This window comes from Chlamydotis macqueenii, chromosome 6 (genome assembly GCF_036417535.1).
Source record: "Chlamydotis macqueenii isolate bChlMac1 chromosome 6, bChlMac1.mat, whole genome shotgun sequence".
Taxonomy (NCBI): domain Eukaryota; kingdom Metazoa; phylum Chordata; class Aves; order Otidiformes; family Otididae; genus Chlamydotis; species Chlamydotis macqueenii.
The window spans coordinates 785754-810889 of NC_141561.1; the positions used below are offsets into that span (position 1 = coordinate 785754).

The following is a 25136-nucleotide window of genomic DNA, read 5'->3' on the forward strand; positions in this document are numbered from 1 at the left end:
GTATCTTGGTACAGGTTAATTCATTTTCTTGCTAAAAGCATGTAGTCAAAAGATATTGCTTGTGAAAGAGTAATCGTGCAGAAGCACAGAGATTGAGTAATATTAATTTGAGTACATTTGTTCAGATAAACACATAAAAATCCATGGAACAAACCTACAACACTGAAACAAACTGTGCTGAATTTGGTGACTGGGTTGCAAGTTGGATCTCTGAGCTGGCAGCCCTTCGGGCTGAGCACGGGTGGGATGTGGAGGAGAGGAGCCGGCAGGTCCCTGCGGCCCGGGGGGGCTGGGGGCTGCGCGGGATGGGCCCCAGGCTCTGCATCCCGGCGGGCACGGCTGCCCGGGCGCAGGGAGGAGCGGGAGCATTGGCATGCCCGTGCCCTTAGCGTTGACTGTGGGCAGGTTCTCGGGCAGGTTGTTTGGGTCTCCGTTCCACAGCATCAGACTCTGAATTAAACGTATTCTTTTCTAGCGTTAGCAGCAAAGCATTGGAACGCACCGAGTTCCCAGATCCCAGGACCTCGCTGAAGCTCCTTAATGACAATTGCCTCGGAGAAGGCATTCGGAAGGACGTGGGCTCAGCTGGTGGGTGGAAGCGGCCGGGCGAGCGAGCCGGGGGGAGGCTTGGCTCTGATCCTGTGGCACGGACACATCTGGGATTAGGAGCTGGTAAAGACCTGGGGAATATGGGCACTGCTGTAACCCTGGATAAGCACCAAAGCAAAATTACATGAATGAAATCAACAGATGGTGATGACTTTCTTTTTTTTTTTTTTTTCTTCTTTTTCCCCAGGCTTTTTGATACAATTACAGAGCCTCTGCAGCGTGTTTGGAAATACCAGGTAGAACAAGGTAGGCTGCAAAAGGCTGATCTGACAAATGTCGCTGTTTTCCAGGGTTTTTTTGAATAGTTTATCACTGCTAGGAGTTCCTGTCTAGTGAAGTCTAAAAGACTTAATGGAGATGTCATAATATTAATAATAACGTATTTCATGGCAGTAATACAAATCTAGAGATGCACCTAACAACGTGTGGGAAACAGATCTCGCTAGTATTTTTGCTTTAAAACAGAGAAGCGGAGCGCGTGCAGCCCCTTCCTAAAGAGGATCGAGACTGGGGCGTCTGCTCCACCAGCGCTTTCAGCACAGCCTCGATGATGTCTGGTTGCTGTAATGACCCCCCAAGTGCTGCCGCGGTACGGGAGCTGCCGGGATGTGGTCTGTCAAGGCGGGGGGCTGTGCCTGGGGGGGGGCGGTGTGAGGGTCTCGATACCGAATAGATTGTACCGAGGGGAAACGCTGAAATCGGATCAGAATTGTGATGGAGGGGGAGAATTTGGCATAGCCTGATGAAGCAACCAAGGGCATGATGCCAAAACCCCCTAACAGGTATTTGCCAAAAAAACCCTCTCCAACCAACAACAACAACAACAAAAAAAACCAAACCCCAAACTCCCCCAAAGCCGCGGAGGAGCAGTAGTCCGTTTTGGGGCTGGTTTTACGGTCCCTGCGGTTCAGACCCCGAAAGCTGCGGTGCTGTGAGGTGAGAGCGGAGCTCCGGGACACGGGGTCACCGGCCCGGCCGCGGCAGCAGCGACCCCCGGCCCCTGCGAGGGGCTCCCGGCCCCTCCTGGGGGATGGGTGCGGGGGGGGCACAACCCGCGGCTCCCCCCGGGCCCCGCCTCTTCCCTCCCCAGGGCCTTGGCCCCCCCGCTGCCCCCCGGCCCCGCGGGAAGGTGAGTGCGGGCGGGCGGAGCCGGGCCGGGCCCCTCCCCGCACCGCTATAGCCGCCGCCGGCGGGGGGGCGGCGGGGCCGGCAGCCGCGGCAGCCGCAGCAGCAGGACCCGGCCCCGGCCATGGGGCGGGCGCGCAGCCCCGCGCTGCGGGTGGCGCTGCCGCTGCTGGGCGCCGCCGTCTCGCTGTGCGCAGGTAGGGCGGGCGCGGCGGCGGGAACGGCGGCGGGAGCGCCCTGCGCGCCCCCCGCATCCGGGGTGCGCGGGCGCGGCAGGGCGGGAGGGGGGGCGCCGAGCACCGGGACCCCCCCACACACACACACCTCGTTCCCCGGGACCCCTGCCCGCGCCCCGCTGTGCCGCCCGGAGGGTAAGGCGCTTACCGCGATCGGCCGCGGGAAGTGGGTCAGCTGCGGCTTACGGGGGCCAGCCCGCGCCCCGCGCGCTCCCGGTCCGCGGGGTTTGCCTCAGCTACCGGTACCCGGCGGCTCCCGGCCGCGGCGGTGGGTCCCGTCCCGTCCCGGCCGCGGCGGTGCGGTCCGTCGGACCCGTCCCTGCCGTGGCGGTGTCTCCCCCCGTCCCCTCCCCGTGGTCCCGGGCCCCGCCGGAGGGCGCTGGGCGGTTCGGTGCGGGTTCGTCTCTCGCCCGCGCCGGACCCTCCGTCCCCCTCGGTCTTTCCGGTAAAAACCAAACCTGTGCCCCCGCGTAGCGCTCTGCGAGCCGGCAGTTGTCCTGAAGGTCGAGTGAGGCAGCGCACAATAGGACACCTGACATTTTTTTCTCTTCGGTTTACTCCAGTTCACTCTTTGCTCGGTGTTTTCACCACAGGAGTCTCTTGGCGCCGTGCTCCCTACGCTCCCGCAGAGAGGGGTGGTCCCAGCCCCAGGCTGAAGGGAAGGCCTGTGCCCGCTCCCGCATCAGAGTGCCCCTTAACCCCTTCTTTTGGGAAAGGAGCGGTGACACTCAGCTGTTGATGCTGGAGGTACTTCTGTGTAGCGTTGTACATCTGGTACATCTTTGTCACCTTCCAGGGGTGTCAAACCCGACCTGTCTGAGCTCTTTACTTGTCTAGCTTCTTATTGCTCAGGTCTGGAAGGGAACCCCAGGAACAGGCAACCCCGCGCTGCTCGTTTTTCCCTGACACGCCTGAGTTGAGTTGAAGCATCACCAGCGCTGTGGTCATTGCTGCTTCCCTCTGGAGACCGTTCAGTGCGCTAACGAACCTTGTTGGCTTTGATTGTTGTTGATATAAAACAATCCTGCATTGCTTTCCTCTCTGAAGCTGCAATAGCGTTGTCCTCTGTCTTACCCCATCAGTGTCTTTCCAGAGCCTGGATCAGGTACGGTACGCGTGTGTGTGGTCCAGGGTCAGCACACTCGCCCTCACCGCTCTGTAGAGGGGGCTCCGAGGGGGCTTACAGGCACCGAGAAAGGCTCCGTGGGTCTCCAGCAGCGGTTGCTGTTGAGTGCCGAGCGTTTGGCTGTGCGTCTGCTTGATTTACTCTGCATCTTCTCGTGCTGCACGCGGCTAAGCGAGCTTGGTAAACTTCTTACCCCTGTTCTCTCCCATGCAAGCTTGAGGATGCTGTGCTGGGTGATGGAGGTCTCCTGCGGAACTTTCGTGGTGCCCCAGTATGCAGGAATATTTATAGGATTTAGAGAAAAAGTATTTTGGTACTGACGTGGCGAACGGTCCTGCTGTTCCCTATCTGCTCACCTTGTAGGGGCTTCTCAAAATTGCTTCCACTTGCCTCCTGCCACCTTTGTTCTACGTCGCCCCCATCTTGTCATAGTGGATGCTTTGCGTGCTCTTCTGTTCTTGTCGCAGCGTTATTTCTGGGGAAGTAAAGAGTACTCGGCGTGCTGTAGGGTTTCTAAATAAACAGGAGTTGAGGTGTGGATTGCAGTAAGAAAAGGCGTTGCTGTACACGGGGGTGGTGCGTGAGCTCTCGTAGTGCTCAGCGCTGACTTGTATTTCTTAGAATTTGTCTGAAGGCTCTCTTGAGTTTGTGAGAGTTTGTTTCCCACTTACGTGCATTTAGATCTCAAAAGCAAGCCACAAGAACAGTAAGCCATCCCTGACGGACGGCGCAGACCCCGGTACGTACGGTCGAACGGGCGGGTGCGAAGTGGCGAGGGGGGATCCGCACCGTGGCTGGCGGTGCCGTTAGTCCGGAGAGCTGGAGGCAGGGCGGAGAGCATGCGCGTGAGCAGCTGACGGCCACCTGTGATAGAAACTTTCTGTTTGAAATTTACTCCGGTGCTTCCTACAGAATGCAAACTTGGAGTGAATGTCCGAGGTCTGTAACTCGCACGGCGGTGGCTGTTGCCCACGCACAAAGCTGTGAGCCACCGCGCACCCGTGTGTGTGTCGCTGACAGGTCCAGAGTGCCGCGTTCTGCAAAACCCACCCTTGTTCCAGCTTAGGAATTGGGTTTGCTTAGTCCTTATTAACTGGGAGTATTGAAAAGCCCGTGTATTGTCAAGCACCAGAAATAGCGTGTCCTCGGTAGGAAGCACGGCAATAGCAAAGCAGTCGTACTTCACTAACCAATTTAATTCACTGCCATGTAACAAATTGTCACGAGGATGCTATCGTCTCATTTCCGTAAGTCACTGAAACACTGTTTTCCTAGCTTTTAGTAGAAAGCTTTCGTAATAAAAAAGCTTTAATTAAACAACGTGCGTGAGAACTAATCACTTAATGGCCTGACTGCATGATCTAGCACGGTGTCTGCCAATGATTTGCGCAGATAAAAGACTGTAAGTGGGGTGAGCGGGTGCAATTTCATTCTGCGTTTTTGGAGCAGGCTCTAGATCCGTACCAGTTGCTTGCAAATGGTTATTCTGGGCTTTAATCCGGCCAGGATACCTTGTGGCCTTTGAGGAGCAGCACGGCTGGAGCGAGAGCGGTCCGGTCGCTCTCTGGGCGTGCGTGCAGCGGTGCAGCCACCCGCCCCTCTTGGGACGAGAGTGAGCGATGGGGCGCTCCTGGCGATTCAGCCACGTTTGTGCGGGAGCGGCTGCTGAACTCTGTCTTGAGCGCTGGGTTACGGCATTGAGATGTCAGGGCGTTCAGCAAAAATCCCTAGAAAAAGGGGTCTCGGACATCGTGCTGAAGCCCCCCAGAGCTGTGGTCTGTTACTACATTCTTCTCCATATGAGGTGCTGGGAGGGACAGGCGCAGGGGTTTTTTCCATGCTTATTTTTGTAGGCTAGAAATTCAACTTCTGCCTGGCCGTGAAGGTTCGGATAATGTGGTAATTAACGGAACCGCGACATGAAGTTGTGCAGCAAGCAGGCGGTGACTTAGATCATGACTCCATCCCAGTTCAAAAATGCAATTTCCTCTCTCGTACCTCGAGTGCTGTTAGGCTCTGAATTACCCTGGATTGTCTCTAGCTGTCATACAGAGAACAAAGTCCTAACTGAAGCCCAAGTTGGATGGCTAAATTTAGATACTGCAAATACCTGGTGGGGGTGTACCTCCCCAGCAGCCTGGGACGTGTCTGGATGGACCCGGGCACGTGCAAGTCGCTCGGACGAAGGCTGGCAGGTTTTGTGGCTGTGGCACGCATCCTTTCCCGTCGGCATGCTTTCCGTGACGGTGCCAGTGTTCTCCCGTTGCCTTGGTGCTGCAGCGATGGATGTAACCCTGCCTCTGCTTCGGCCCGTGCCAGCCTTCGTGCGGAGGCAGCTGCGTTTCACTGCCGGGTGTAGCCTCGGGAATGCTTTTTTCCAGAATAAATGGTCTTTGCAAGTTAAGTTGGAAGGGACCTACAATGATCGCCTAGTCCAGCTGCCAGTGTGTAACTGGCATTTATCTTTCTCTTCTTGGTTCGTCTTCAGTTTGGCGGTGGCAAAAATAAATACAGCAGGTTAAAAAGTCAGTGTTTTATTGATTCCCTCTCTACCAGGAAGCTGACTCTCGGCCATCAGAGCGGTGTCTGCGGACCCTGCGTCCCCTCCCTTCTCCAGCAGCACACGTTTTCAGTCTGACATGCCGTGGGGCAGAACCCGCGGCAGCTGAGTGAAAGAGGACGTTTTAGGCTTCCAAATGTTGTTTTGAAATAGTTTGCTCTTCTTAATACAGTAATTCTAAACCATTCAAATTTTCATCCTCAAAGTCAAATTCAAAAATTAAGATACATGCACGTGTTAATAAAATCACTTCCCATGCGTATTTTTAAGAAATGTAAACAGTGGAAGTGTTTCCTGTCTATCATAGAATCACAGAATCGTTTAGGTTGGAAAAGACCTTTAGGATCATCAAGTCCAACTGTTAATCTCGCACCGCCAAGCCCACCACTAAACCACGTCCCTGAGCTCCACATCTACACGTCTTTTAAATCCCTCCAGGGATGGTGACTCCACCAGCTCCCTGGGCAGCCTGTTCCAGCGCTGGACAACCCTTTCGGTGTAGAAATTTCTCCTCATGTCCAATCCAGCCCTCCCCTGGCGCAACCCGAGGCCGTTTCCTCTTGTCCTGTCCCTTGTGACTCAGGAGCTTTGTTGCTCCTCTGTGGACCCGCTCCAGCACCTCAATATCTCTCTTGTCGTTCTTGTAATTCTTGTCATTCTAAGACATTTTCTTCAGTTCTGGAGTAATTACTTCTCTCTTCTCTACAGCTTTCTCCTTTTTGCCTGGCTTGATATCGGTCCTTTTTTGCAGTATGCTTATAGAGTGAGCTTTTAATCTGCTATAACTCCTGCTATTTTTTTTCCAGAGCCCTCTCCTGAGAGGATCCATCTCCACATTTTTATTAGTAGTCCAAAAAGCAGCTTTTTAAGACCTGTCATTGCTCAAGATTCTGGTTTCCGCTTCTGAAGAAATGTGTTACAAGAGAATAGATGTGACAGCGACACGCCATCGCTTCCGTGGACGTAGCTGACTGCGGGAGACAGACCCCTCTCTGCCCGGGCGAAGGGGCGCGATGCTCTGCAGGGGAATACGCGTTCCCCGCTGCACGTAAGGACTTGCAGAGTGTCAGTCGCTGTTTGCGAGTCCGTTCCTCTCCCCGCCTGGCTGGGCTGCGCGCGGGAGGCGGAAGGGTGGTCCCGGCAGCCCCGACCACTGCCGCTGCTCCGGCGGATGCTCGAGGAAGGAGGATGGGATGCGAGGCGAGTTCAGGACGCGCCTTCTGCCAGCATGCGCTCGCGGCTGGCCTCTCCCCGCTCTCGCAGCCTGCGGGTTAAGGCCTCTTAGTCAGAAGATGTATTTGTGTCATTATGCGTAGCAGCTTCTGTAGATCTCTAGCACATGAACGTGGATTTGTCCAACGGCGTTTTGAGCACGCTAACGGTTTATCCAAAGCGGTGGCAGCAGCATCGACACCTGAGGCACTGGGGACGGTGGCGAGGCAGCGTGAGAAAGGGCTCTGCTTCCTCTTGCCTGGTGTGTTTGCTGTCAATGACGTCTGTGCTGTCCGGGAGCCTTTGCGTTAGCGGCAAATGGTGGTTATTTCATCCCACTCATCTTCTCAATGTGATCTGTGATTTCTCTATGGAACTCTATCTCCCCAAAATTGCCTTTTACGTGAAAGAGCCTGGTTTCTTCTCTTATGCCCCATCCCCCTTGGTGTCTGTCCTGTATCTCTCTCTGGTTCTCCTGCACCCTTTGGGAGCGGGTGATGGGAACTGGTCCCAAACAGCAGAACAGGGCGCTGGATCTCCTCCTGGCTCCTCCTGACTGTGCCTGCTCTGTGAGCCAAGCCGATGTTCTCCGGCGCGCCCCAGGAGGGCACAGCAGGCTGGTCCCAGCGCTGACGCGGGGCTGAACTCGCTTCCCAATTTAATTGTGAAATGCTCCACTGCCCTGTAGTCTCCAGAAAACACTGCTAACTATGGTGGGTAGCGCTGGGTTATGACTTCATGGATTAATCTGTACAGTAAAAAACCTGTGTTGAAACGTCGAACCTTGTGTGGTTCATAAGAGATAACAAGTTTGGGCTTTTTTCCCCCCCATAATTTTTCGTGTATTCTTTCAGTCCCACAGTGTTAGTCAGGTTATGGCAATTGTATGCTCAGTTCTTTCCACTTAACTTTCGAGGCTGCATGTGTCTATCTGCTTGGTTTAATTGGTAGCGGCTTTCATTAAGCTGGTGTCTAAACTCGTATTCTTCCAACTGTTGCTCACATCCAGTATCGTTCCTGTTCCTTAGTTATCTAGTGATTCACGTATTTGAAGCTCACACTTGAGGAATGGATGGAAGATTATTAAAAAAAAAAAATCTTCTGTTGTGCATCTTTGTGTTGATCTGTTGTGAATGGGATGCTGGTTCAGTTCTTCCCTCTCCCTAAGTTAATTGCACAGTGTGTTTGCCTGAACAGTGCATTTTCTTACAGTTGCACTGAAAAGTAAAAAGGAAAAAACGTCACTTTTTGTGTAAGTTGTGCAGGTTATTTTCCGCTCCAAAGAGCGAGTCATCCTGTCCTTGATTCATAGCGGGTCTCATCCAGGAAACTGGTACGCAGTCTCAGCTCCTGCTGCAATAACTGCAGAAAAAAATCCTCAAAAACTGCTTACGTCTTAAAAAGGCTAAATCCAGGGAGCACCACTCCTCGTGGTCTCGCTGTCTGGCAGTGGCTTTCCTTGCGTGCCTGGCGATTTGCGAGTCAGCTCCCCAGGCGCCTCGGCCGGCTGTTAGTGCTCCTGTCGTTCACGCGGGGCTCGCCGAGTGCCGCGCTTCTCTTTGGAAGACGGGAGGGACGGCACCCTGCGTCGCGCAGCATCTCTGTGATGGAGGACGAGGCGTGCGTGGCCCTTACGGGCGCAGCCTCTGCGGGGTGCGGGGCGTTGGGGAGGTTCAGGGCAGGTTTGTTACTGGCTGCTGGGAATTACGTGCTCAGACAGCTGTAGCCTTTGGGAACCAAGCTTGGGTGCCTCTCTGAGGCCGTGGCGTGTTTCCGTGGTTCACTTTCTCCTAATTTCTCAACCAGAGAACACAATGTTTTGAGGGAAATGTTGTTGTGCTTGGGTAAATAAAGGAGTCGTGTTTGTTGCTGGATTGAAGAGTGCCTTGTTTTGAAACTTTGGGAGCACATTTTCCTCTTTGATCTGTTTTCCTTTAGCTGCTGCACAATCACCTTATTCCATGTCTTTGATTTCCACAGCAGTGGACGTCCCAACTTCCCCCCGCAACAGCGTGTCGCCGGTACTGTCACCAATGTGACCCAGCCCGCTCCAGCTGGAACAGGCTCGAGGTGGTGCGGGGCCCTTCATTCTAGAAATAAGCGACGGTCTTGGCTCAGGCGAAGTGTGGTTACCGAGCCCCTCTGCCGTCCTTTTCCCACCCTGTGTTCAGGGTGCTCTGAGGAATGCCCTTGGAGCTGTGCAGGACTTGCAGTGACAGTTTTGATCAGCACCTCTCTAACATTCTGCAGAATACCAGAATATGGATAAACCTGTCAGTTGCCTGCTGTGGATGATGTCGTAAAGGCCATTGTTTTATTTTTAGCCCATGAGAAGGGAGAGAAGGAATCGGCATAATGACATGTCTGAAATGCTGAAGATGCTTGCGACAGTCTTGTGTTCATTTCCTCAAGTAACGCTTTTATTTTGCAGTACTGGTGATGATTCTGCCAGATCTTATTTATTTGGGTGTGATGAGTCTTGCTCCTGGCATCTCTTCCAGGACTGCGGTAACGCCTTCAGGGGAGCGATTCGCCTGCCCTGCGGCTGGGCGATGGCTGTCTCCCTCCCCGCAGCGAGAGCCCGGAGCAGTGCTGTGGCTCCCAGCGCACCCTGCATCCAGGATAAACACGAGCATATGGCGCCAGGGAAGTTTGTTGCGGGCCTGCGCTGAAGATAAACACTACAAACTGTTATTTCCGAAGGGTAGCACAGGATGAAGATTGTTGTAAAGAAAACAAATAGTGTCACAAAACAGAAATCAGATTGGCGCTGACGTCTGTCAGGAAGGCTCCGCTGCTCCGGAGACGCTGCGTGAGACGAGTCCCGCTGCTGCTGCCGCGTGGTCGTAAAAAGCTCTTCCCTTCCTGGTGGCCATCCTCGTCCTCTCACGATTCCACTCTTTAGATGGCTCTTACCTTTGAGTAAGACAAACAGCTCCCCCCCTCCATTCCTAAAGGAAAGAATGGATTTTTCCTGTAGGAATTGCTTTCAGCCCAAAGTTACGATGTCTTGGTTTTTGTGTCGGGGCTGAAGTGGGCTCCTAGGCTTGGCATGAAGCAAGCAGAAATTGTTTGCTATGAAACAGGTAAAGAAAACAAGGGAGGCAATAAAATTTATTGTTGGCACCTGGTGTTTCACTGAGATGATGTGGCTTTGGTTTCCTCCTCTTCTTCCAAGGAAGAGTCAATAAAACATGAAAAATGTAGTAGTTATGAAACATATTTCTACTCCATTTGGTACACCATAAAGATGCTGTTAAAAACATGCAGAGCTTGGACGTCCTCTGGCTTTTGCACCAAAATGAGCTGGGCGGCTATTTGGGTGCCTGAGGATGGTGCGTCGTCTCCGAGGATGGGGCAGGAGAAGCCCGTGGGTACCACCCGTGTCTGTCCGTGGGGCGCAGGCTGGCGCGTGCCGGGACGTGGCGTCTCGGCGGCTCCCGAGTCCTTGCGCTGACCCCGTCGGCTCTGGCGGGCACGCGTCTTGCTGGCGCAGGGTGGGGGGCTGGCATGTGTCGGGGGAGGTACGTTTTGGGACGTCAGCAGAGCTGCCTCGACAGTGGCTGTTGGTATTGTTTAAAATCGGTGCGCAATGAACATAGCTGTGTCTGAACATCCATCTCGAAACGGAGCACGTGCCCCGGTGTTTGCCTGGAGTGTAGTCCGAGGTGTTGTCCTGAGCTGAGAACACAGACCTGGAGACCAGGACCTCCGTCTCCTGTCTAGGCAAAAGACAGCTTTCACAGAAACAACTTCTTGGGGTGGTCAGTCTTCACCACGCGAGGCTCCAGCGTGGGACCTGTGCTGGAGCTGCCACCGGCTGCCCGTGCTGAACCAGCTGGCCGGGGCAAGGCAAGCTGGCACGGTTGCCGCGGGGGTCTGTCTGCCTGGGGTCTTCTCACGAAAGCTGGAAACCTCTTTTGCAGGTCTGAAGTGCGTGTGCCAGCTGTGCGAGCACACCAACTTCACCTGCCAGACGGAGGGTGCCTGCTGGGCGTCCGTCATGCTGACCAACGGGCGGGAGGAGGTGGTCAAGTCCTGCGTCTCCCTCCCGGAGCTGAACGCCCAGGTCTTCTGCCACAGCTCCAAGAACATCACGAAGACCGAGTGCTGCTACACCGACTTCTGCAACAACATCACCCTCCGCCTGCCTGTCGGTAAGTGCCGTCCGAGCGCGAGACGCTGCGCGAGGGCTTGCGTGACGGCTTGACAGGGCCGAAATACTGTGCAGAGCGTGCGACCATGAGAGCCGGCTAACGGGGATTTTAAGGGCTGTCTGTAAAACAGTAGCTATTTTTTCCCAACTTGTTTCAGACAGGAAAAGCTGAACTGCAACTCTGTTTGGGGAAAAGTGACTTTCTTGCATCTCCTAGAGATGTTCTTTGGTATCTCGTGAGGCATTATCCATGAAGATGAAATGAGGTGTGTGAAGGAGAGAGACTTGTAACCTCACGGGTTTTATGGGCTGGAATATCTTAGGGGAGTTTGTGATTTGGATTGGCGTTAGCCTGGGTGTTAGGGAGATGATATCTGATGTGCAGGGGACATTCCATGGGGCATAAATCAGCAGCGTACCACAGCTGTGAGTTAGCAGTTGTGCGGAGCTGAGCACCGTTAACCGGTGCTTCGCAAGGAAAGAATGAAGGCCTTGCACTGGCCACGGTTTTACAGCATCAAACGCTTCTGCACACAGTTTCAAAGACCTGCTTGTAAGGGTCGGTGGACCGTGACACCGCTTTAGGTGGCTCAGGTGAGAGCTCACATCCGAGGGATTTGTAAAGAGGGCGGTTAGTTGTAGGCACTCACCGCGAATTGCTTGTGGGAAGCGCACCGCGTGTTTTCGGACCGACAAGTGTCTGGGCCGGCGGTGAGTTTTGACCCATGCTGGGGCACTCTGCCACCGCACGAGGAGCCGCTCTCCTTGTTGTACTCGGCTGGCCTGTGCCACCGCGTGCCATGTCCCTGTGATCTGGATCGCTGAGCGATGGGCACCGTGTGCCCTGTCCCTGTGGTCTGGATCACTGAGCGATGGGCACCGTGTGCCCTGTCCCTGTGGTCTGGATCGCTGAGCGATGGCCACCGCGCGCCCTGTCCCGGTGGTCTGGATCGCTGAGCGATGGCCACCGCGCGCCCTGTCCCTGTGGTCTGGATCGCTGAGTGATGGCCACCGCGCGCCCTGTCCCTGTGGTCTGGATCGCTGAGCGATGGCCACCGCGCGCCCTGTCCCTGTGGTCTGGATCGCTGAGCGATGGCCACCGCGCGCCCTGTCCCTGTGGTCTGGATCGCTGAGCGATGGCCACCGCGCGCCCTGTCCCTGTGGTCTGGATCGCTGAGCGATGGCCACCGCGCGCCCTGTCCCTGTGGTCTGGATCGCTGAGCGATGGCCACCGCGCGCCCTGTCCCTGTGGTCTGGATCGCTGAGCGATGGCTGCAGCCTGCGTTGGCGTGCCTGTGCGTTGGAAGCGAGGGGTTGCGGTGGCTCAGTTGTGGTCAGGGAGGCAGACACGTCCTGCCTGTCAGTGCGGGTCAGAAGGCATGTGGGGCATGCGGGGATGAGAGGGGCGCAGCAGAGCGTGTTGCTGTCGGGGAGTCTTGGCCTGCTGCTGTTTTGGCCGTCTCAGTAGCCTGTCTTGAACTCTGGGGCTCTGCAGTTCACTTCACGCTGCCTGACAAGCTGCTGTCCTCGGTGTCAGATCGGTCTCATCGATTCTTGCCCAGCGGGGATGAGAAGGTGTAGGATTCCTGGTCCCAATTAGGGGGAGGAAAAAGATTGGCACTTCCAGGAGCTCTGTGTATTACACAGCTGGTGCAGTGCTTGAGTCCGCCAGCCTCAAAATTCTGTGATGAAGTTGATTCAGTGCTTTTTAAAATAAATATTTGTACTATTTTTACATTTAATTATTTGACTCTTCTTTCTAAGATTTGTGTCTAATCCAGGCTCTTTTGGAAAAAGCTGTAAAATATACTTGTTTATATACTTATACTGGTGAGGGGTGTTACAGGTAAGAGAGGTGCAAACGAATACATAATTCACAACTGTAACTTGCACTTAAGCTGCTATCACATGGTGCTAACAGAAGTCCGAACGCCGTTACCGGGAGCGCTCGCTCTGTCCTACAAGGTGCAGGAGGGCCGGCCGTGGGGCAGCTGCCGTGGCAGCCCTGGGCACCGCCGTCTCCCGGCGCGGCCGCGCAGGTGCCGGGTGCTGCCCGAGGGAGGTGGGCTCCCCGCAGCCTCTCCCAGCCTCGGTGGGCGCCTGGCACGGGAGCTCTGTGCCCCGTACCGCATCTCGCCCGCTGCTCATGGCGGGAATGAGGATCATTCATTTGCTTTTCTGTCCCTTGACAACGGAAGGGAGATACTAACAGTGGTCATGCTCTACAAATGTAGAAATAAAATAACATGCTGGTTTTTTTTTTAGTTGGGTGCTGGAATCTTGGGGGAAAACTGCTATTTTTAGGAGGAGCAGTGGAGGCACGTCTGTTGTCCTAGCACTGGAACTGGTAGTTGCAAAACCCCTGGTTTCATATTTCGGTACCAGAGAAAATTAATTACTTTTTAGCCTGAGCCCTTTGTCCTAAACATTTGGAGGAATTCACATTAGGGCTGTCCCTGCCGCACCCGTGCTCTTGGTGTCAGGACGTTCAAGCTGGAGGCCTGGCGGTACCCGCCGTGCCGGCGGTGGCAGGCGCTGCCGCGGGAGAGCCATCTCCAGTGCCGTTACGCAGGCTGTGTTCCTGTGCTTAGGAAGTGGCAGTTTCCAGAGAGAGTCTTTGGGCAGCTCCTTGCTCAGCTTCCATTTCTTGCATTCTTTCACTCGTGGTCGGACACGGCACACGTGCGGGACCAGGCAGGACCTTCGGCGGGCTCTTCCTCCCGCCGGCGGCAGCGGCACCCAGCCCGAGACACCAGCCTGTCCTGCTGACGCGCCGCGGCTCGGTGTCAGGTACCCAGGGCTTGTGCTGTACGTGTATCAGGAGTGCCTGAAAAACTATGAAATGACGTGCAGCGGGAGGAGGGCAGGACGCAGTTTGTTTATTTTGAGTGGCCGTGCATGAATTTCCACAGTAAAACTGCAGATGGCATTGGTGCCGCAGTCAGCAGCTCCTGCAGCTCTGCCTCGCGTGAGGGGAGGCTCCTCTTGCTTTGAGTTGTTGGTTTTGGTTTTGGTTTTTTTCCAATGTGTGAAAATGCACATTTTTAAGGACAGATTCAAGCTGGATATCTGCTTTCTATATACTCATTGATGGCAGGGACTTCATTACAGCGTATTGCATTGAGCGGTGCCGAGTTCCAAAGTGCAGAATTCGTTTGCGGTAGTTAGGGTTTTTCTGTTACCCTGACTTTATTTCCAGTTTTCCACTGACTTGGGTGTGACGGTGCTTGCCAGCTCTGCCCCCAGCCCCGGTGAGCGGGATTCACCCCGCTGCCACGCCTGTTTGTGTGCCGGACCTTCGCCTCCCGCCCTCGCGCAGGCGCGGTGAACAGCACGGCCTCGAGCTCTGGCCTCTCTGCTGCGACAGTCCGTCTGTAGGTGCCTGGCGAGAAGTTCCTGCCGCTACTCGTTCTGCCCTCTTGGTCTCAAACACCTGGAGACTCTGGGTATTAATTCTCCGTCGTTGCAGACACTGAAGCGTGGGGCTGGATTGGTGCAGGCTTTGCAGATTGGTCAGGGGGTGCTGGGTGTTGTGACTGGGCTGCTTTCAGTGGTACCAGTCTCTGAGAAAAAACACAGGCGTGTGTTCAGTGCGTGCAGCATCACGCCTGCGAGCTGGTGGGAGGCTTCAGCACAGCAAAGAGTTATCTGTAAAAGTTTTAGTTCTGAAGGTTTTCGGGTTTTTCTTTCAAAGGTACCCCGGTGATTCCAGCAAAGGCAACAAGAACGGTTCCCTCTGCTCCGTTTTGGTGACAGCACAGCAGCATCTCTAGAACTGGAGTCGAAAAGCGTACGGATTCTGTTCTGTGTTTGCATAATGGAAAGTGAGTCAGAGGAGGAAGGAGGCTTATGGAACAAGATTAAGCTAATAGCGGGATTAACAAACTGTGTAATAAGTAATTTCCAGCTCTCTTCTTTATTTCTATTGCCCAAACTGCAAAGGCGCAAAGGGCCCTTATACCACCGACAGTGGCACACAGTGGGATGAAAGAAAGGGAAATACAATAGAATTGCTAAGACAAAAATCCCTGGAGTACGTTCCTATTGCCAAGAGAGATGAATGGTACCAATTAGACTGACTGTTGGGCAAGATTCTCCTATTTTGTGCCGGTTTTTTTAATGTCATATGTAGATTTTGCATGAACAAGTAATGGCTATTCATTTTCCTGTTTGGAAACGCCTAAAGACGTTGAAGCCGTTCTAGGAGAATGGTATATGTGCATCTCTTAGCATTAAACAAGTCAGACACTGCTGTCAGAAAAGTTCTGTAAGGTACCTATTAATGCAGAAAGTGAGAAAAATCAGCCTTCCACCAGTAACTTTCTGAATAAAACCCAGTATTTGACTATAAATGGTATGGGAGCTCTCTTTGATCGTCGCTGAGAGAGATGGTTGCCTGGAGAGCTTCCCCAGGTGCCGAGGGGCGCAGGCTGTGCCGCGTGGTGCGGCCCAGCGCCAGGCTCCAGCTTTCCCTCTCCTTTGCTCTCGGCGTTCCTCATCTGCCGTTGAGCAGGATGAGAAGATCTGACTTTGTTCTCCCAGCAGGGACTCGGTCCAAGAGTAGAGGTAGAAGGAAGGTCCGGATGAGGAGTGAGGAGGCAAAGCACAATTCTTACAAACTCTCCTGAAGTGCTAGCGATGGGTAAGAGCAGGGAGGATGGGGAATGGAGCAAAAAAAGAGAGGAGAAGAAATATGTTGATGCATATTTTTTTCCTCTCTTCTGTGTGATTGCTTTATTTCCTATTAACTGATGGTTTCTGAAGCCACTGCTGGAGTTCAGTGGCCAGCATTAACAGTTCGCCTTACCGCGCTGCTGCAGAGGAGTGACAGATGTTTGGTTCAGCTGGCTGTTTGCTGGTTTGGTTTTTAATCAAAAAGATGAGCTTGTCTGCTGTGGCACAGACAGCCTCAGATGGAGCTCAGGACTTGGAAAAAAAAAAAAGTGAGGAGGAGGAGGTGCTGCGTCTGGATGCAGTGCCTTGCAGCCCGCCGGGTGGGCTGGGCCTGGGCGGGGGGCTGTGCGGGAGATGTGATCGTTGGGACGGCGTGCGCCGGCGTGAGAAGCGCTTCCATCCAGTGACAGCTGGCCTGAACATGCCAGCCTCTAAGTTAGGGACGTTCTCCTCCCGGCTGTTAGGAGGTTACCTGTCTGCGGCGCACACCGTGGCTGCTGGCTGGGTCCCACGCTGCTCAGAGACCGAAATAGCAGCGTGAGATGTGCTGAACCTGTTCCCTCTTCGTGTCGGCACGGTTCCGTGCTGCGCCGCTGGTGCACTTCCTGGGACAATCCCCCAACTCTACCCATCTCCTGAGGTTCTCCTCAAAAACCCGCCATGGGCAGAGCTCCAGCCTGTCGTAGCTGCTCTGTGGATCTCTCGTTCTGCAGATACTTCACATACTTTTGTCCATTGTGGCTGTCCCGGGGCTCTGTGCTCTGGAGGCACTGGTGAGTACAGGTACAGCCATGCGAAGAGGAGGTGGGGGAGAAATGTCACTTCAGAAGATGCGCCCGTGTCTCCCAGCTGTACCCCTGACGGCTGCTTGGACTTCTGGATCCTTCAGCGGCTGATTTCTGAATGTGCTGAGAGGAGTGATGGGGCCTGTAGGCACGGGGAGACTGCAGAAACGTACTTTTAGACTCTAGTCCAGATGGTGTATTTTTGGAATTGTTTACAAGTACTCTGTATGTCTGACTACAGCCCTGCGTTAGACGCAGTGTATTGCTGTGTTGGAAAGAATGCACATTTTTTTTCTCCCCTGGCTAGCTGAGAAACTTAAAGATGCATAGTTCAGAGCTTTTAGAAGTCTTAAGGTGCCCATTGTCTGTCAAAAGCAAGGCAAACATCGTGTGTCTTTTGCTTTGGAGGGGAAAAAAAAATCCTTCCCTCTTCTTGCTGCCTACAGGGACTCTCTGTTTACACAGCCTGGAGTAGAACTGTCCCATGTTGTGAAATTGCTGAATGGTGCCAGATGTGCTGGTTTGGCTTCATACATGGCAGCATGTCTTCAGCTGCTATTCTTGATTAGTACATCATTGAGTAGTACGTTTGAAATATTGCAAAACGTTGATTCATGGTGCTGATTTGGTGGTTTTAGGTGGTCACAAGGGGGTTTTCTTATTTCCCAAGGAGTTAACATTGCACAACAGCTGTAAGCATTACCGCAGTTATTCGGTGATGTGGCCTGTCATTACTGTTTGTACCTCGCGTGCCGCGTGTTTGCACTGGTGCTGTTTGTCACGCCTGCTGTGCGTGCTCTGTGCTGCGCGAGGCCCCCGGGATCCCCCGGGGCTCCTGGTCTCCGCGCCCAGAAATGGGCACGGCTGCGGTGCTGGCCGCGGGATGCCGTGCTGCGAGGGGCCGGCGCTGAAGGTGGCCTGCAACCAAATGTGAAGCAGCAGTCACAGGGCTGGCGCTTCTCAAGTCTCCACCGTGTGCTCTGTGAAGAAGTGGAGGGGGTTTGAGTTGCCACCAGCCGTGATCCACGCTTGGCCTTTGGTACGGTCGGGAGGCTGACAGTTGACAACGGAGGATTCCAGCTGACTTCTTCCAAGAAGCTTCTCCAGATAGCTGGGATCAATTCATTTCCCAGGAACCCAGTGGAGACCCTGTGCAAACCAGCCCGGACATCTTCCAGCGACACTGCTAACCTGCCTTCTGCACTTGAGCGCTCTCGACTTAGCGGCGTCTCAGAGGCGACCTGTAAGCATCATTGACCTTGATTTTACTGACTGAATCATAGCGCTGGTGTCTGTCTGTGTTCCTGGTGCTGATGTCACCCTCTTGGGTGGGTGTGAGAGTCTTTGCATTTTGCCTCTGCTTTGCTCTGACGTCTCGCTCTGCGTCCCCAGAGTGGCCGTGCGTGTCTTTGTGCGTGTCCCCTTCTCCTGCTCCCTGCCCCAGAGCGTCAAAATGAGCTCGCTGTCCCGCTGCGCTCACCGTGTCCCTGCTAGAGCTGCTGCTTTCTGCAGCCTGCCCCGCTGCTTGCCCGGCTCCCAAATGCCATGTGGGAGGAAAATGCCTCTAAAAATTAACTTTGGTTGCTGTTTTCTCACCAAGCCTGCCCTGCAGTTCTTCAATGATTCAAGTTGTGCCCCTATATGTTTTCAGTAAAGGTGTATCAGATCACTTTTCTATTAAAACTGGACACTTTTTTTTTTCTGATAAGAGTGTTTTTGTTGCTGTTTTAAAGATATACTGAGCATTTCTTACGAGCCCCTTAAAATTCTGCTATAAAACCCATTCCAGCAGTTTACAAAGCACAGACAGTGCGCTGCAGGTTACAAACTGCCGTCTCCTCCTCCGGAAGCCTGAGCTGCACTGTTGTCTCACTTTATTCCGTTGGCAAATCTGGGAACGGAACTTAGATTTGCAGGAGGTTTGGCAGGGTAGTGTAGGCATAGCCAGTACAGTAATACAGCTTTAATGTTAAAAACCCTTGGAAATGGGTGCTTTCTTCTGAGTGCACTCTGAGCTGGGAGCAGGTCTTGCAGGGGAAAGAGCGTGTTGGGAGATGCGCGTTGCTGCGCTCGCCTTGCTCCGTGCTCGGTGCTGTCGCCCGGTTGCTGCCGGTCTGGCGTGCCGGCTGCGCAGCCTCTCTGAGGGCAGGGCGAGGCGTTGCCGCAGGAATGGGATGCGCAGCTGGCTCAGGAACGGCTCAGAAAGCTGAGCAAAGCCCTGTCCTGCGCCCTTAGCGACCTTGGCTTTTCTCCTGGTCGATGTACCGCCGCGGCTGCTTCCCAGCTTCAGGAGCTCCGGGAAAGTTTGATGTGTGTACGTAGGTACGTGTAGAATTTTAAGATAAAAAGAAAACCAGCAGTAACTGTTACTCTCTTTTTGCCTGCCCAGGTTTGCCACCTCTAACATCCAGACTGCAAGGAAACGGTCTTGGAAGTGAAGAAAAAGAGAACAGAAGTGGAGGTTTTTGAGAAGTTTGCTTCTGGAGAGACTGGTGCTCTGCAACAGAGGGAGCTGTGAACACAGGGAGGAGCGCGAGGGAGCTGGAAGGACCGGGAGCGGGGCGCAGGACAGCAGTGAACGTGCACCCGCCGGCTCCGCAGGCGCTGCAGGCCGCTCGCTGCCAGGAGAAAATGCTTCCCGCCCGGACAGCTGGTCACTGCCGGGAAAATGGCTGCTCTGATGCGGGGCTTGGAGATTGAGTGCCAGTCTGGGAAAATGCCCTTCCGAGTTGCCCTTCCTGCCGTCTCGGTTCTGGCTGTCCAGAGCTTCCTGGGTATTGCCCGTTTGATACTGTTTGCGCCGCCTGAAGAGCAATAAAGCTCTATATTGTGCTCATTTCATGTTTCGTTCTTTCTCAGCAGCTGGGGGAAAGAGCTGACGTTTTCTAGGAAGGCTCTTGTGCACGTTTGCCCTTAGCAGCCCTGCCGACAGCTGATGAGCCCGCTTAGCTCCGTGGTGAGCGCGCCGGTTTGGGCCGTGAGCTGGAGTGCTGTGCTTTGAGCACCCCAGCAACGACTGCTCGCCCCAGCGCCGCGTACCAGGCACCTACCGTGCCGCGCAGCGCGGCAGGCCCCTCCTCTGCGCCGTCGGTGTGCCCGACCCCGCGCTCGCGGCTGCGGGCGGCGTCGCAAGGCACGACGCCTTTGTTGTCAGAACGGTCTGAGCTGCGCGCTGTGACTGGACGCGGGCCTTCTGTTGTTCACGTTTTGTTTTCCTGTCTCGGTTAAGTGCGTGGTGCTGAGATGTGAAGGAGAGGAGAAGAGGGAACAGGTTAACTTTGCACGGCTAACGTGGCTCCTGCCGCTTCTGAGTGATGGGGCGCCTGGCTTGGCAGGGTCCCGTGAAGGAGAAGAGCTCCTGCTGAGATATTCATTACCCGGAGGAACGTAGCAGTCAGTGCTGAGGGCTGTCGGGCTGCTGCCTCTGGGGCTGCAGTCAGCGAAGTGACGGGGGTCTCGGTTTCTCTCAAAATTGGGATTACCAGGCACGTGTTGCTGAGCGTTTGTCTAAAGGGAGAGAGGGGCTTTCTGTTTTCTGGAACGGCGGAGTGGCGTGGAGTTCGTGAGTCTTAAATCTTCTGTAGCTGTTAGATCCGCTGTTTGGTACCTGTGATTCTGAGTGTTGAGGGGGTTTCTTGGGTTGTGTTTCTTGTTTTAATTTTTTGGGGAGGTGTGTTGGTTGATTTTTTTTTTTTAAGCTTTTTTACCATTTTAGGCACATTAAGGGATTTGTATGTGTGTGCATGTTCAAGTAAATACCTTAATCGTGTATTCCTATAGCTTCTTGACACTTTTTTTTTTACCCTCATAGTTTTAAAACGGAAAATGATCTAGGACAGTCCCATGTCTGCTCCTTGTGAAGCGCAGCTTCATGAACACAAGTTCCAGAAGTGTTCTGTCTTAGGAATCCTTCTTGTACCTCGTTTGCTAAAACTCTGTATTCCCGTATGCATACGGTGTTAGGAAATGTTTTTTTCCCAAGGATTTGTTTTCAGCAGGGACAGTGTGCTGAGAGGTCTATACACAAGCTTTCCGGTGCGGGCAGGGCGCTGCGCCCGCGGCTTGTGAAGCCATCTGTCTGAGATGGGGGGGTCAGTGGTGGGCACTGACCTGAGCCCAAGCTGCCGGCAAAAGGAGGGTGGGGGGAAAGTCCGTAACTTACAGAAATGTTACCTGTCCCACTGTTGCCAGTCCCGCTCAGGACGACTCTGGGAAATCATTAAATCTTAATACATCGTCACTCCGCAGCCCTTCACTGACCGTCTTCTTCCCTCCACCCCGCTCTCCCTTGTGTCTTCCGAAAGCGTCGGAGTCGCCCAGCAGAGCCAGCGCGGGACCAGTGGTGCTGGCGGTGACGGTGGCCGTGCCGGTCTGCATCCTCTCCCTCATGGCGGTGCTGGCGGCGTGCACGTGCCAGGGCCGACGCCGCGCCCGCGGCAGGGCGAAGCCGCCCAACGTGGAGGAGCCGCTCTCCGAGTGCAACCTGGTGAACTCCGGGAAGACGCTGAAGGATCTCATCTACGACATGACGACCTCAGGCTCTGGCTCTGGTATGTGGGGGCTGCCCTGCCCGCCGCCCTCGCCTCCGCGCGGCTGCCGTTGCTTCACTGCCAGCTTTCGGAGCGCGGTTTCTCGATGCTGAAACCAAAGGCAAACGTGACACCTTGCTGGCAGAGCGATGGAGAAGGTCGCCTGCCGGGCAGAGGGTGCGGGTGGGGGTCTTGTCTCTTCCACTGGTGACAAGTTTGATGCCAGGGGAGGTTTTGTGCGGGTATGCTTGGCCACGTCTTACAGCAGCAATAGGGCTGGCTTTGCTCTTTTTTTTTTGTCAAACTACAAAAGTTTGATTCCTTGTTTGAATGAGAGAGTTCAAAAGCTGATCCAGAAGTCAGCTTCATGTGTGAAATGAAGCATTGCTGGCTGATGTGCACAGCTGGTAATAAAACGTGCTGAACGTAACCGAACGGGTCAGGACGGCACTCCTGAAATTTCCATAGCGGCACCAAAATAACGTTACTCCAAATTCTCGTTTTGAGCAGAACCCCCGCCTTTTTAGGATTTTTCCCATTTCTGACACCCTGTCTGCTGTTGAGAACTTGTTAAATCAAAAAATGCAAAAAGGAGGTGGGAATTCAGAAATTCCAGCTCGTCAGGCTGATGGCACATCTGGTGCGTGTGGCCCAGTGTTCCGTAACCAGAATTTTTATTTACCTGAGAAATATGTAAATCAAGCTTGATTTTATTTATAAGTGAAAAATTTATAAATGGTGCTTAGTTTAATTGACTTTATTTTCCACATACCTTTCAGGATTAATGTATTGTACTTCCCCGACGTTTTTTCACAGATGTAAGGACTAAACTTTGGCTTTATTTACCCCAAAGATGTAGCTGTGCGCAGACATCCCTGAGCTAATAATGGTGGGGGCAGAGCGAGCCTCGGGGCGCTGCGCCGCGGTTCTGCCTGATTTCAGCCGAATCGCGCGTTTGCCACGCGGGGCTTGGCCGCAGGCAGCCAGGGTGGGAGGGCTCTGCCAAGGAAACCAGAGGGAAAATCTGAGTAAATTTGAATAAGCTGACCTTCGAAATAACCGGCAAGAAAAAGTGTAGTTTGCTCTGTTAAAAGCAAGGTTGTCTTGATTTATTAATAAAAATAAAAAATTCTTTAAGTCCCAAACAAATACAGTATCAAATAATCTGCCAGGTAACGTTAAAAATGATTTTGGGAGATTTTGATTGTGAGAAGGTTTTCCCTTAGTACTCTTTGAAGTCGGTTATGCGTACAGCTCCCTGGGAAGCATCCAGCTTTGGGATTTAAGGATCACTGCTGAGCTCTTTCACAAATACCCGTCTCTCCTTTTTAAACCAGGCTTACCTCTGCTCGTACAAAGAACGATCGCGAGGACTATCGTCCTGCAGGAAATTGTAGGAAAAGGCCGGTTTGGTGAAGTCTGGCGTGGAAAATGGTGCGGGGAGGATGTAGCTGTGAAAATCTTCTCCTCCAGAGACGAGCGGTCCTGGTTTCGGGAGGCAGAAATTTATCAGACGGTTATGCTGAGGCACGAAAACATCCTGGGCTTCATCGCTGCCGACAACAAGGGTATGCTTTGTGTCCGGTGCGAGATCCCGGGGGTCTGTCTCAGAACTGCTTTCGCTGCCCCAGCTCCCACCCGAAACACCGCTTTGCACCTCGCGGCTCTCCTGAGCTCCTTCCCGGTGGGGCGGCTGCCAAGCTTGTTCCTTTACGTGCCTGAGCCAGAACAAAACGGGGAAGGCTTCTCCTGGCTGATCATTTTCTCATGAATCTGAATAATCTTGCTTCCTCCGGGCAGATAACGGGACGTGGACGCAGCTCTGGCTTGTCTCCGAGTACCACGAGCAAGGCTCCCTGTTCGACTACCTGAACCGCGGCGCGGTGACGGTGGAGGGCATGGTCAAGCTGGCGCTGTCGGTGGCCAGCGGCCTGGCGCACCTGCACATGGAGATCGTCGGCACGCAAGGCAGGTGCTTCCCTGCCTCCGGTCCGTCCCGCGCTTTAAGGAGCTTCAGTGTCGTTTGCAAAAACGTTGATGGGTTGCGTGGTGTAGTAAAGCGTTTGTAGCACAAGAAACGGCTTTAGTGTAAGTGTGCGTGATACGGCGTAAACAGAGGACAGGAGGGTGAAGGGTTCACTACGTGAGTTCGGAGGGTGAGTTTACGGTTCCTTTTTTTGTGTTTTATTCCTGAAAAACAGGTATTGGAACAAAAATGCCCTCAAAGTTATTTTTTTAATTTGATGGCATTTAGCAGAGCTTTCCCTAGTACGAAACAGGCTTTATTGTTTTTTATGGGGTATAGTAACAAAGTTGAACGAACCTATTTTTACTTCCTTGCGTCATATATTAAAATTCGTACTATTGTTATCAAAATTGATGGCGCTTTCTTTTCCTGCGAGCAGGCAAGCCGGCGATCGCGCACCGAGATCTGAAATCCAAAAACATCCTAGTGAAGAGGAACGAGAGCTGCGCCATCGCAGACCTGGGCCTGGCGGTGAAGCACGACTCGGTGCTGAACACCATCGACATTCCCCAGAACCCCCGCGTGGGCACCAGGAGGTGGGTGAGGGCGGGCTGCTGGCTCGCCCCGCGGGGACGGCTTCCCTCTGTTGGTGCCTTCCCCGCTGCTTTTGGTGTCTGTTGAGTGTTGGCAGCAGACCCAAGTGCTCTGTCCCCGCTGGGTGGGCGCGGAAGGCGGTGGCCAACACCAACCTGCGATGGAGTTCACTGCCCCACGAGGAGCGGGGCTCTGTGGCGGGGACGTTGCGTGTCTGTCAGCCCTTGTGCTTCTGGGTCTGTCAGCCCGTGTGCTTCTGGGCGTAGTCAGGGTGTCGCTCCCGGCGCCGTGAGGAGTCACGGCGGTGTGCGTGGTGTAGGCAGCCGCAGCGTTATCACCCAGGCCAACTCTCTTGCTCCCACTGAGAATCGCTGTCAACCGGCGTTTCCCTTTTCCCAGCAGGGCCGGTGGCTACCTGGCCCTGGCTCACAGCAGGGCAGCTGCAGTCTTTTGTGCGAAGTCCCTCTAGCAAACTGACCCTGGTGTCCTTTAAAGGTACATGGCTCCCGAGATTCTTGATGATGCGATGAACATGACCATCTTCGAGTCCTTCAAGCGCGCAGACATATACTCCCTTGGGCTGGTGTACTGGGAGATAGCCCGAAGGTGCTCCGTGGGAGGTGAGGTTTCTGGCCTTGCCATTTTGCAATCTGGACTGCCCTTATCCTAAATAAAACAAAAGCGATTACCTGCGTCCCTGCGCCTGCGCGCTCGGTTATCGTGGCTGTGGCAGTCTGTTGTGGAGCAGTTGTTCAAGGTGGCCCCAAATGCTCCTCTGCTTTCTCTCGTAAAACCAAACGGAGTTTATTCTGGAGCAGCTGCTTTGGCTTTTCTGTTGCCTGCACACTAAATCTTTCCTAGGAATCACCGAGGAGTACCAGTTGCCTTACTATGACGTCGTGCCTTCTGATCCCTCGATAGAAGATATGAGAAGGGTGGTTTGTGAGCAGAAGCTCAGACCAAATATTCCAAACCAGTGGCAAAGCTGTGAGGTAAACGCAGTTTTTCAGTTTATTACAAAGTATATTAAAATTAAGACAGATTTTTTCAGTGAGACGCAGGGAACTCGATGTCCAGCCTCTCCTGAACTCGGTGTGTTTCAGATGTCTAGCTGTTTCTCAGCTCGCAGATCAATACGGAAAAAGCTGCCTTCGCCCCAAATGCTGAGCTCTCTGGAACACAGATCTTAATTTATGGTATTGCTGTTTGTTACCGTTTCAGACAGCTGTGCTTTATCTTCCAGTATTGCACTTAAAAAGGTAAAAGCAGGAGGCGACAGTTTTGTTCTTGACCTGTTCTTTAATTTCCGCCCTGCAGGCGCTGCGAGTGATGGGCAGGATAATGCGCGAATGCTGGTACGCCAACGGCGCCGCGCGGCTGACCGCGCTGCGCATCAAGAAGACAATTTCACAGCTCTGCGTGCAGGAGGACTCCAAAGCCTGACGGAGCTGCCTGGAGGAAGAGGGGAGTGAATTCTTCTGCTCATCCTGTAACATGTGATATTGTTTTTATTTTTGGTCTACCTCACACACCGTGGTTCAGTATTGAAGTGCCCGCGCCGCAG

The 25136-nt window shown here is 53.7% G+C and overlaps 1 protein-coding gene across 2 annotated transcripts; it reads left to right on the plus strand.

The window, feature by feature from the left end:
• The first annotated feature begins 1848 nt into the window (after positions 1 to 1848).
• ACVR1C (activin A receptor type 1C) lies at positions 1849 to 25015 on the plus strand. 2 transcript variants are annotated; one of them, XM_086750845.1, is made up of 10 exons: positions 1849 to 1931; positions 10795 to 11021; positions 18499 to 18508; positions 20788 to 21033; positions 22350 to 22580; positions 22813 to 22980; positions 23418 to 23574; positions 24068 to 24192; positions 24434 to 24564; positions 24890 to 25015. In XM_086750845.1, exons 1-10 carry the CDS (start codon positions 1859 to 1861, stop codon positions 25013 to 25015), a joined length of 1494 nt encoding a protein of 497 aa, XP_086606971.1. In that variant the 5' UTR covers positions 1849 to 1858. The 2 variants fall into 2 exon arrangements, with proteins under 2 accessions (XP_086606971.1, XP_086606970.1); XM_086750844.1 differs by lacking the exon at positions 18499 to 18508 and having other exon boundaries at positions 10795 to 11025.
• The last annotated feature ends 121 nt before the right edge of the window (positions 25016 to 25136 follow it).

Excerpts from the sequence above, each read along its gene's own strand:
- ACVR1C (XM_086750845.1), top strand. The coding sequence starts at position 1,859 with ATGGGGCGGGCGCGCAGCCCCGCGCTGCGGGTGGCGCTGCCGCTGCTG. Across the intron at positions 21,034-22,349 it reads GACCTCAGGCTCTGGCTCTG|GCTTACCTCTGCTCGTACAA; the intron begins GTATGTGGGGGC and ends TTTTTAAACCAG. Across the intron at positions 22,981-23,417 it reads GGAGATCGTCGGCACGCAAG|GCAAGCCGGCGATCGCGCAC; the intron begins GCAGGTGCTTCC and ends TCCTGCGAGCAG.